At 47.9% G+C, this 12,634-nt stretch overlaps 1 protein-coding gene across 4 annotated transcripts in view; it reads right to left on the bottom strand.

Moving 5' to 3' along the window:
* LOC109881618 (collagen alpha-1(XVIII) chain-like) overlaps positions 1-12,634 on the bottom strand; it is an 86,459-nt gene that overhangs the window by 40,246 nt on the left and 33,579 nt on the right. The window contains exon 1 of one of the 4 annotated variants that reach the window (XM_031824030.1): positions 414-1,904. The exons of 1 other annotated variant lie outside the window; for it this stretch is intronic. In XM_031824030.1, coding sequence (XP_031679890.1) covers positions 414-1,662 — 1,249 coding nt within the window. In that variant the 5' untranslated portion in view covers positions 1,663-1,904. Of the gene's footprint in view, positions 1-413; positions 1,905-12,634 lie in introns of those variants that run through there. 2 more of the 4 variants (XM_031824029.1, XM_031824031.1) reach the window with 2 other exon arrangements.

Here is a 12,634-nt window from a genome sequence, read left to right as displayed (position 1 = left end):
AACAACATGCTGTAGCATGATTTTGTCCTATGCTTTATGCATATTTCATGGATTGTCTCCAGTCTATGCAGACAAAACATTATTATTAACGTTAACATTCATACACAACATGCAAATGGTCCCAGGTTGGTGGTCTATAGTGCCGGTCAGTCATGCTTGTGTTCATGTCACACTGAGCACGTGCAGTGGGGTATGATTGACCCCAAAACAAGGTACAATCATCAGCAGTCCCTGACTGAAAGTCCCCAAGCATTTTGAAGTCGCTCAAATGTGAGGAAAACGCATGTCTATGCTACTTCACAAAGGTGTGTTAAACACACGTGCACATGCACACACACACACACACGTCATGACCAGACAACCGGATTCAAAATGTATCTCCAAACAGGATACATTCTAACCCGCGGTTTTACCTTTCCGATTACTAACTGACACGCATGGCGGACACCGCAACCCCGCCTCCTGATCCCTGTCGGGCAGCAAATTACACTCTACAGGAAGTCGCCCGTCATCCAGGGCTGGCCAGCAGCTGTCTTGCAGGACTTGGCAGAAGCTGCAGCAGGGCAGAAGGGGAACCTTGTCGAGCAGCTGGCCAGGCATCGGGCACCTGGGCACGAGGAGGAGGCAGAGGAACCATTCGGCTCCATGGTGGCACCCCGCCTTGGCCAGCCACGCCCACTCTCTCAGGGCCACGCCAACCTCCTCCACAGAGGTGTGGTTCAGGAAGTTGGGCAGCGAGAAATGCTTTGACCCCCTTGATATGCAGATTGGCCAATCAGAGGGCACAAGGTGGCAGGTTCCATTGTGGTCATGAGAAGAGATGCCAGAGAGGTTGGTCTTTGGTTCGCCCTGTTTCACCCCCTCAACCCATGTGAGGTCATCCTCCACCACCCCTGTTAGGTTAGTGGGGAGAACCAAGCTTTCCCTTTCTCCAAGCCCTGACCCTGAACCCGAGCCGGTCCCTGAACCTACACCAGACTCAACCCCCGATCCAAATCCAGACCCTACACCAGATGCTGAACCAGACCCTGATCCTGAACCCATCTCAGACCCAGATCCTTCCTTAGACCCAGATCCTTCCCCAGACCCAGATCCTTCCTTATACCCAGACCCAGATCCTTCCTTATACCCAGACCCAGATCCTTCCTTAGACCCAGATCCTTCCCCAGACCCAGATCCTTCCCCAGACCCAGATCCTTCCTTAGACCCAGATCCTTCCCCAGACCCAGATCCTTCCTTATACCCAAACCCAGATCCTTCCTTAGACCCAGATCCTTCCCCAGACCCAGATCCTTCCTTAGACCCAGATCCTTCCCCAGACCCAGATCCTTCCTTAGCCCCAGACCCTTCCCCAGACACAGACTCCTCCTTATTAGCCATCTGTGTGGTAGGGCTCGCCACTCCTCTGTCAGTCCAAGTGGCTGGGGTCGCATCCCACGTCTGCACAAACCTACGGATCCCATCAGCCACGTTGATGATTTCTGCCCCAACCCCTGCCAGGTTCTCCTCACCTCTCTTGGGCTGTCCTCCTGCCTTGCCCAGTGGCTGAGCCTTCGTTGGGGCTTGGGTAGTAGGATCAGGGTCCTTGTTCCAGAACCAAGCATCCAGACGACCTGCGCTGAGAGCCAGGAGGAGGCCCAACCACAACGTCATCTTAGACATCCCGCTTCTTCAACCCACCGTCACCCAGAACCTCCTTGTCTGAGAGTATAGATTCCACAACAAACACTGGATCCAACAAGCACGGAGTTCTGTCTGTGTTCTTACTGTTCCTCCACCTACTAGCCGGCTAGTCAACAGTCACTCAAGCCCCCTCTGTTCATAAGGCACACTGTTAGCATGCACACACACACTGACTCTCCCTCTAGCACAGCTCACTGTTTCACTCCTTGCACCGGCCCAGTGCAGAATCATCACACACACACACAGGGAAATCCACATGAGGAGGAGGGGTTACTGTGCTGGAGAGGGGCTTCATTGGCAAATATGAATTTCTCCCTCACATCCTGGCCCCTCCCTCCTGTTGCTAGGTTGATGAGTGGGTCCCCTCAGACACACAGTCCTCAATGAAGAGAACATGCACACTGACACATACAGTCTCTGCTGACTGGTTGATATTCAAATGAAGCAGTTCAATCAATGTTTCCAAAATAAAATAAAAAGAGTCCACAGCTCCAAGAATAATGTTGTGATTACTCCTCATTGTCTACGGAACACTACTCCAGTCAGAAAGTGTATTACAGTTAATTAACTATCAATCAAGTTAGCGGTATTGTGAGAAGAGCTTTCTTGAGGTAGGTTTGACTCGTAGAACTCTAATACTCCCCCTGGGCTGAAAAGGGACTGAAGGGAGAGAGAGAGACAGAGACAGAGAGGGAGGGAGGCCCATTCACTGGGTTCATATAGCCACCACCTCCATTATAAATGTGAATAGGTTGGTGAACTCCATCATCTACTCACAGCTCTTGTAAAAATGTATTACATAACTGGCCATACCTTTGAGGTCATTCATTATTTTACAGCTGTGTGAATGAGTGAGTGAGTGAGTGAGAGAGTGACCGACCGACCGAGACAGAGCGAGGGATGAAGAAAACGAGGGAGAACAGCTGAGAGCGGAGAGGTTCAGCAGAAGCGTATCTGATTCAATAGAGTTTTTAAGCTCTCGGCCCCCAGGGGCCAAACGGCCAGCCCATAGCCTCATCTGAGGAAAACTTCCAGTAATTGCCCCGCTCCATGGTTCCCACAGCCTGGCTCAGTCCTGGGTGCCCCTGATGCCCAGTTACCCCGTCACCCCCGTCCCTGTACGCCTTCACTATCCAGCTGTTGCACATTCCTGACACAGACAGACCTCCCACAACCCTGCTACCCATCCTAAACCCCTAATGCACCCCTAATGCACCCCAACCACATGACTGATGGACTCCTAGAGAAGCACTGATATCTCATTCTGCTGGAAAAGTTACACAGAAACACACACACTTGTCTCTCTCGCCGTTCTGCATGAGCATATGCATGTGATAACTGTAGGTTGCTATGGTTCAGTTGGACAGGTTTGAACTGGTGTGATGATAACTGTAGGTTGTTATGGTTCAGTTGGACTGGTTTGAACTGGTGTGATGATAACTGTAGGTTGTTATGGTTCAGTTGGACTGGTTTGAACTGGTGTGATGATAACTGTAGGTTGTTATGGTTCAGTTGGACTGGTTTGAACTGGTGTGATGATAACTGTAGGTTGTTATGGTTCAGTTGGACTGGTTTGAACTGGTGTGATGATAACTGTAGGTTGTTATGGTTCAGTTGGACTGGTTTGAACTGGTGTGATGATAACTGTAGGTTGTTATGGTTCAGTTGGACTGGTTTGAACTGGTAATAAAATGGATGTTCTTCTGGCTTGCCAGTGTGACATGGGCCTCTCTCCACCAGTCTTGGGTTTTCACACTGTTCATTTCCAAAAATAAGTTTCTCAATCTGATTGGCATAATACAATCGTTCTGTTCTATTCCACTTACCAGTAAACCACATTCAAATTGTACAATAGCATTTACAAAATCCAGCTTAATTCATAGCTAAGATGGACACCAAAGTTGTCTCTCTCTCTCCACCCTCCCTCCTCTCCCTACCTCCCCTCCCCCCCTCCCTCCCTTCGCTCTCTCCCTCCCTCCTCTCCCTAACTTCACTCTCTCCCTCCCTCCTCTCCCTCCCTCTATGAGTTGACATGGTGCCCAGGTAACCCTCTCCTCTCAGGGTAAATCATCCATGGAACAGAGGAGTGAATACCTTTCTTATGAAGGCACAGCAGCTAAAATGGCTGGATGCTACCCAACAACCTGCTCACAACAACCTGCTTATTTTGCCAATTGGACTGGGTGGAGTGGCAATCTACTGCAGAGATAGCCTGCAGAGTTCGGTCATACTATCCAGGTCTGTGCCCAAACAATTCGAGCTTCTACTTCTAAAAATCCACCTTTCCAGAAACAAGTCTCTCACCGTTGCTGCTTGCTATAGACCACCCTCTGCCCAGCTGTGCCCTGGACACCATATGTTTATTTTTATTTTTTTTCACCTTTATTTAACCAGGTAGGCTAGTTGAGAACAAGTTCTCATTTGCAACTGCGACCTGGCCAAGATAAAGCATAGCAGTGTGAACAGACAACACAGAGTTACACATGGAGTAAACAATTAACAAGTCAATAACACAGTAGAAAAAAAGAGAGTCTATATACATTGTGTGCAAAAGGCATGAGGAGGTAGGCGAATAATTACAATTTTGCAGATGAACACTGGAGTGATAAATGATCAGATGGTCATGTACAGGTAGAGATATTGGTGTGCAAAAGAGCAGAAAAGTAAATAAATAAAAACAGTATGGGGATAAGGTAGGTAAAAATGGGTGGGCTATTTACCGATAGACTATGTACAGCTGCAGCGATCGGTTAGCTGCTCAGATAGCAGATGTTTGAAGTTGGTGAGGGAGATAAAAGTCTCCAACTTCAGCGATTTTTGCAATTCGTTGGCGGCCAAAAGGCGGCCAAATGAGGTGTTGGCTTTAGGGATGATCAGTGAGATACACCTGCTGGAGCGCGTGCTACGGGTGGGTGTTGCCATCGTGACCAGTGAACTGAGATGAGGCGGAGCTTTACCTAGCATGGACTTGTAGATGACCTGGAGCCAGTGGGTCTGGCGATGAATATGTAGCGAGGGCCAGCCGACTAGAGCATACAGGTCGCAGTGGTGGGTGGTATAAGGTGCTTTAGTGACAAAACGGATGGCACTGTGATAAACTGCATCCAGTTTGCTGAGTAGAGTGTTGGAAGCAATTTTGTAGATGACATCGCCGAAGTCGAGGATCGGTAGGATAGTCAGTTTTACTAGGGTACGTTTGGCGGCTTGAGTGAAGGAGGCTTTGTTGCGGAATAGAAAGCCGACTCTAGATTTGATTTTCGATTGGAGATGTTTGATATTAGTCTGGAAGGAGAGTTTACAGTCTAGCCAGACACCTAGGTACTTATAGATGTCCACATATTCAAATCGGAACCATCCAGGGTGGTGATGCTAGTCAGGCGTGCGGGTGCAGGCAGCAAACGGTTGAAAAGCATGCATTTGGTTTTACTAGCGTTTAAGAGCAGTTGGAGGCCACGGAAGGAGTGTTGTATGGCATTGAATCTCGTTTGGAGGTTAGATAGCAAAGTGTCCAAGGACGGGCTGGAAGCATATAGAATGGTGTCGTCTGCGTAGAGATGGATCAGGGAATCGCCCGCAGCAAGAGCAACATCATTGATATATACAGAGAAAAGAGTCGGCCCGAGAATTGAACCCTGTGGCACCCCCATAGAGACTGCCAGAGGACCGGACAACATGCCCTCCGATTTGACACACTGAACTCTGTCTGCAAAGTAGTAGGTGAACCAGGCAAGGCAGTCATCAGAAAAACCGAGGCTACTGAGTCTGTCGATAAGAATATGGTGATTGACAGAGTCGAAAGCCTTGGCAAGGTCAATGAAGACGGCTGCACAGTACTGTCTTTTATCGATGGCGGTTATGATATCGTTTAGTACCTTGAGCGTGGCTGAGGTGCACCCGTGACTGGCTCGGAAACCAGATTGCACAGCGGAGAAGGTACGGTGGGATTCGAGATGGTCAGTGACCTGTTTGTTGACTTGGCTTTCGAAGACCTTAGATAGGGAGGGCAGGATGGATATAGGTCTGTAACAGTTTGGGTCCAGGGTGTCTCCCCCTTTGAAGAGGGGGATGACTGTGGCAGCTTTCCAATCCTTGGGGATCTCAGACGATATGAAAGAGAGGTTGAACAGGCTGGTAATAGGGGTTGCGACAATAGCGGCGGATAGTTTCAGAAATAGAGGGTCCAGATTGTCAAGCCCAGCTGATTTGTACGGGTCCAGGTTTTGCAGCTCTTTCAGAACATCTGCTATCTGGATTTGGGTAAAGGAGAACCTGGAGAGGCTGGGGCGAGTAGCTGCGGGGGGGGGGGGGGGGGGCTGTTGGCCGAGGTTGGAGTAGCCAGGCGGAAGGCATGGCCAGCCGTTGAGGAATGCTTGTTGAAGTTTTCGATAATCATGGATTTATCAGTGGTGACCGTGTTACCTAGCCTCAGTGCAGTGGGCAGCTGGGAGGAGGTGCTCTTGTTCTCCATGGACTTCACAGTGTCCCAGAACTTTTTGGAGTAGGAGCTACAGAATGCAAATTTCTGCCTGAAGAAGCTGGCCTTAGCTTTCCTGACTGACTGCGTGTATTGTTTCCTGACTTCCCTGAACAGTTGCATATCGCGGGGACTATTCGATGCTATTGCAGTCCGCCACAGGATGTTTTTGTGCTGGTCGAGGGCAGTCAGGTCTGGAGTGAACCAAGGGCTATATCTGTTCTTAGTTCTGCATTTTTTGAACGGAGCATGCTTATCTAAAATGGTGAGGAAGTTACTTTTAAAGAATGACCAGGCATCCTCAACTGACGGGATGAGGTCAATGTCCTTCCAGGATACCCGGGCCAGGTCGATTAGAAAGGCCTGCTCACAGAAGTATTTTAGGGAGCGTTTGACAGTGATGAGGGGTGGTCGTTTGACCGCAGACCACGGATGCAGGCAATGAGGCAGTGATCGCTGAGATCTTGGTTGAAGACAGCAGAGGTGTATTTAGAGGGCAAGTTGGTTAGGATGATATCTATGAGGGTGCCCGTTTTTATGGATTTGGGGTTGTACCCGGTAAATTCATTGGTAACTTGTGTGAGATTGAGGGCATTAAGCTTAGATTGTAGGATGGCCGGGGTGTTAAGCATGTCCCAGTTTAGGTCACCTAGCAGGACGAGCTCTGAAGATAGATGGGCAATCAATTCACAACCTGCTGTTGTTGTGCTAGCTGATTAGCTGTTGTTGTCTCACCTACTGTTTTAGCTACTGTTTTAGCTAGCTCCCCCAATTCAACACCTGCGATTACTGTATGCCTCGCTGTATGTCTCTCTCAAATGTCAATATGCCGTGTGTACTGTTGTTCAGGTTAGTTATCATTGTTTTAGTTTACAATGGTGACCTCACCCATTACAACCAGCATGTCCAGAGATACAACCTCTCTCATCATCACCCAGTGCCTGGGCTTACCTCCGCTGTACCCGAACCCCACCATACCCCTGTCTGCGCATTATGCCCTGAATATATTCTACCATGCCCAGAAATCTGCTCCTTTTATTCTCTGTCCCCAACGCTCTAGGCGACCAGTTTTGATAGCCTTTAGCCGCACCCTCATACAACTCCTCCTCTGTTCCGCGGGTGATGTGGAGGTAAACCCAGGCCCTGCATGTCCCCAGGCACCCTCATTTGTTGACTTCTGTGATCGAAAAAGCCTTGGTTTCATGCATTTCATTTCATTATCTTGGCCAGGTCGCAATTGTAAATGAAAACTTGTTCTCAACTAGCCTACCTGGTTAAATAAAGGTGAAACAAAATAAAATAAAACAGTCCAAACATCTTCCATGACATTCAGCTTTATTATGTATCTATAGCACAGATAGAAGGGTAAACTACATCATAAACATTGCTGCACTCTTAGAATAGTTTTTGCTATCTAGAACCTAAAAGGTTTCTTCAGCTGTCCCCATAGGAGAGCCCTTGGAATAATCCTTTTTTGTTCCAGGTAGAACCCTTTTGGGTTCCATGTAGGACCCTTTCCACTGAGGGTTCTACATGGAACCCAAAAGGGTTCTAAGTGGAACCAAAACGTTTTTTTTCCCTAGAACCAAAAAGGGTTTTCCTATGAGGACAGTCGAAGAACCCTTTTGGAACCTTTTTTTTCTAAGAGTGTAGCACTGGACAACAGAAAATATTATTGTTTGGTTGTGCTTTGCTGCTTGTTCATTGGTACCTGCAAGTACTCTATACCCAGTCTACAGTAGATTAAAACCCCACCCTTTACATAGAGAGCAGAGAGACACGTGCTCCTAATGAAGATCTATAGTCAATGTATCAATATGACTTTATGAGCATTCCACAACCTCCCACAGACATTCTCCATACCCTCCCATCTGTTCCCTCCCTGTCTGAGCTATTCTCTGACCTGATGGTTCAAACCCATTTCATCTACGTTAGTCAACCAAGCATGCTGACCTGGACTGGGGTATCAGAAGGGTAAATAAACAAACTGGAGGATCATGGTTCAGCGACTACGAGTAGAGAGAGGTGATGCGTAGAAGCAGCTGGTAGACCATTACACCATTGACAGGTTAGGCACACATGCATATGTAACTCACTCACACACACACACACGCACACACGCACACACACGCTGAGTATTCTTATAGTAACATGTGTGAATGCATAAGAGTATTCTTATAGTCACGTGTGAATGCATATGCGTAGAAGGAGGGAAATAGTCCAGTCAGGACTATGTGAGTGTTTGTACTGTGTGAATAGTGAAACTGGCCAAAACACAACAAAGAGAGAGAAACATGATACATAAGCACAGGGCCAACCAGGTGGTCCTGTCAAAGACACAAGGTTAAAGAACTGACACTGTCTAGCTAGGGGGTCTACATAGTTTTTTTTTAAAGGCACTGCCTAGCTAGGGGTCTACATGGTTAAAGAACTGACACTGCCTAGCTAGGGGTCTACATGGTTAAAGAACTGACACTGCCTAGCTAGGTGGTCTACATGGTTAAAGTACTGACACTGCCTAGCTAGGTGGTCTACATGGTTAAAGAACTGACACTGCCTAGCTAGGGGTCTACATGGTTAAAGTACTGACACTGCCTAGCTAGGTGGTCTACATGGTTAAAGAACTGACACTGCCTAGCTAGGTGGTCTACATGGTTAAAGTACTGACACTGCCTAGCTAGGTGGTCTACATGGTTAAAGAACTGACACTGCCTAGCTAGGGGTCTACATGGTTAAAGTACTGACACTGCCTAGCTAGGGGGTCTACATGGTTAAAGTACTGACACTGCCTAGCTAGGGGGTCTACATGGTTAAAGTACTGACACTGCCTAGCTAGGGGGTCTACATGGTTAAATAACTGACACTGCCTAGCTAGGGGCTGACATGGTTAAAGAACTGACACTGCCTAGCTAGGGGTCTACATAGTTAAATAACTGACACTGCCTAGTCAGGGGTCTACATGGTTAAATTACTGACACTGCCTAGCTCGGGGGTCTACATGGTTAAATATCTGTCAATGACTAGCTCGTGGGTCTACATGGTTAAAGAACTGACACTGCCTAGCTCGGGGATCTACATGGTTATATAACTGACACTGCCTAGCTCGGGGGTCTACATGGTTAAAGAACTGACACTGCATAGCTAGGAGGTCTACATGGTTAAAGAACTGTCACTGCCTAGCTAGGAGGTCTACATGCGGAAAGAACTGACACTGCCTAGCTAGGAGGTCTACATGCGGAAAGAACTGACACTGCCTAGCTAGGAGGTCTACATGGTTAAAGAATAGTCACTGCCTAGCTAGGAGGTCTACATGCGGAAAGAACTGACACTGCCTAGCTAGGAGGTCTACATGGTAAAAGAACTGTCACTGCCTAGCTAGGAGGTCTACATGCAGAAAGAACTGACACTGCCTAGCTAGGAGGTCTACATGGTTAAAGAACTGGCACTGCCTAGGTTGGAGGTCTACATGCGGAAAGAACTGACACTGCCTAGCTAGGAGGTCCAGATGGTTAAAGAACTGTCACTGCCTAGCTAGGAGGTCTACATGCGGAAAGAACTGACACTGCCTAGCTAGGAGGTCTAAATGGTTCAAGAACTGACACTGCCTAGCTAGGGGCTGACATGGTTAAAGAACTGACACTGCCTAGCTAGGGGGTCTACATGGTTAAAGAACTGACACTGCATAGCTAGGAGGTCTACATGGTTAAAGAACTGTCACTGCCTAGCTAGGAGGTCTACATGCGGAAAGAACTGACACTGCCTAGCTAGGAGGTCTACATGCGGAAAGAACTGACACTGCCTAGCTAGGAGGACTACATGCGGAAAGAACTGACACTGCCTAGCTAGGTGGTCTACATGGTAAAATAACTGTCACTGCCTAGCTAGGAGGTCTACATGCGGAAAGAACTGACACTGCCTAGCTAGGAGGTCTACATGGTTAAAGAACTGGCACTGCCTAGGTTGGAGGTCTACATGCGGAAAGAACTGACACTGCCTAGCTAGGAGGTCCAGATGGTTAAAGAACTGTCACTGCCTAGCTAGGAGGTCTAAATGGTTAAAGAACTGACACTGCCTAGCTAGGGGGTCTACATGGTTAAAGAACTGACACTGCCTAGCTAGGAGTCTACATGGTTAAAGAACTGACACTGCCTAGCTAGGGGTCTACATGGTTAAAGAACTGACACTGCCTAGTTAGGTGTCTACATGGTTAAAGAACTGACACTGCCTAGCTAGGGGGTCTAAATGGTTAAAGAACTGACACTGCCTAGCTAGGAGGTCTACATGCAGAGAGAACTGACACTGCCTAGCTAGGAGGTCTACATGGTTAAAGAACTGGCACTGCCTAGGTTGGAGGTCTACATGTGGAAAGAACTGACACTGCCTAGCTAGGAGGTCCAGATGGTTAAAGAACTGTCACTGCCTAGCTAGGAGGTCTACATGCGGAAAGAACTGACATTGCCTAGCTAGGAGGTCTAAATGGTTAAAGAACTGACACTGCCTAGCTAGGGGCTGACATGGTTAAAGAACTGACACTGCCTAGCTAGGAGGTCTACATGGTTAAAGAACTGACACTGCATAGCTAGGAGGTCTACATGGTTAAAGAACTGTCACTGCCTAGCTAGGAGGTCTACATGCGGAAAGAACTGACACTGCCTAGCTAGGAGGTCTACATGCGGAAGGAACTGACACTGCCTAGCTAGGAGGTCTACATGCAGAAAGAACTGACACTGCCTAGCTAGGAGGTCTACATGGTTAAAGAATTGTCACTGCCTAGCTAGGAGGTCTACATGCGGAAAGAACTGACACTGCCTAGCTAGGTGGTCTACATGGTAAAAGAACTGTCACTGCCTAGCTAGGAGGTCTACATGCGGAAAGAACTGACACTGCCTAGCTAGTAGGTCTACATGGTTAAAGAACTGGCACTGCCTAGGTTGGAGGTCTACATGCAGAAAGAACTGACACTGCCTAGCTAGGAGGTCCAGATGGTTAAAGAACTGTCACTGCCTAGCTAGGAGGTCTACATGCGGAAAGAACTGACACTGCCTAGCTAGGAGGTCTACATGGTTAAAGAACAGTTACTGCCTAGTTAGGAGGTCTACATGGTTAAAGAACTGACACTGCCTAGCTAGGGGGTCTAAATGGTTAAAGAACTGACACTGCCTAGCTAGGAGGTCTACATGGGGAAATAACTGACACTGCCTAGCTAGGGGGTCTACATGGTTAAAGAACTGACACTGCCTAGTTAGGTGTCTACTTGGTTAAAGAACGGTTACTGCCTAGCTAGGGCCCTACATGGTTAAAGTACTGACACTGCCTAGCTAGGGGGTCTACATGGTTAAAGAACTGACACTGCCTAGCTAGGGGTCTAAAAGGTTAAAGAACTGACACTGCCTAGTTAGGTGTCTACATGGTTAAAGTACTGACACTGCCTAGCTAGGGAGTCTACATGGTTAAAGAACTGACACTGCCTAGCTCGGGAGTCTACATGGTTAAAGAACTGACACTGCATAGCTAGGAAGTCTACATGGTTAAAGAACTGTCACTGCCTAGCTAGGAGGTCTACATGCGGAAAGAACTGACACTGCCTAGCTAGGAGGTCTACATGCGGAAAGAATTGACACTGCCTAGCTAGGAGGTCTAAATGGTTCAAGAACTGACACTGCCTAGCTAGGGGCTGACATGGTTAAAGAACTGACACTGCCTAGCTAGGGGGTCTACATGGTTAAAGAACTGATACTGCATAGCTAGGAGGTCTACATGGTTAAAGAACTGTCACTGCCTAGCTAGGAGGTCTACATGCGGAAAGAACTGACACTGCCTAGCTAGGAGGTCTACATGCGGAAAGAACTGACACTGCCTAGCTAGGAGGTCTACATGCAGAAAGAACTGACACTGCCTAGCTAGGAGGTCTACATGGTTAAAGAATTGTCACTGCCTAGCTAGGAGGTCTACATGCGGAAAGAACTGACACTGCCTAGCTAGGTGGTCTACATGGTAAAAGAACTGTCACTGCCTAGCTAGGAGGTCTACATGCGGAAAGAACTGACACTGCCTAGCTAGGAGGTCTACATGGTTAAAGAACTGGCACTGCCTAGGTTGGAGGTCTACATGCGGAAAGAACTGACACTGCCTAGCTAGGAGGTCCAGATGGTTAAAGAACTGTCACTGCCTAGCTAGGAGGTCTACATGCGGAAAGAACTGACACTGCCTAGCTAGGAGGTCTAAAGGGTTAAAGAACTGACACTGCCTAGCTAGGGGGTCTACATGGTTAAAGAACTGACACTGCCTAGCTAGGAGTCTACATGGTTAAAGAACTGACACTGCCTAGCTAGGGGTCTACATGGTTAAAGAACTGACACTGCCTAGTTAGGTGTCTACATGGTTAAATAACAGTTACTGCCTAGTTAGGAGGTCTACATGGTTAAAGAACTGACACTGCCTAGTTAGGTGTCTACATGGTTAAAGAACTGACACTGC

Source organism: Oncorhynchus kisutch, linkage group LG5 (genome assembly GCF_002021735.2).
Source record: "Oncorhynchus kisutch isolate 150728-3 linkage group LG5, Okis_V2, whole genome shotgun sequence".
NCBI classification, from domain to species: Eukaryota; Metazoa; Chordata; class Actinopteri; order Salmoniformes; family Salmonidae; genus Oncorhynchus; species Oncorhynchus kisutch.
The sequence above is the reverse complement of the archived record's forward strand: the minus strand, read 5'-3'. Positions and strand labels throughout refer to the sequence as shown.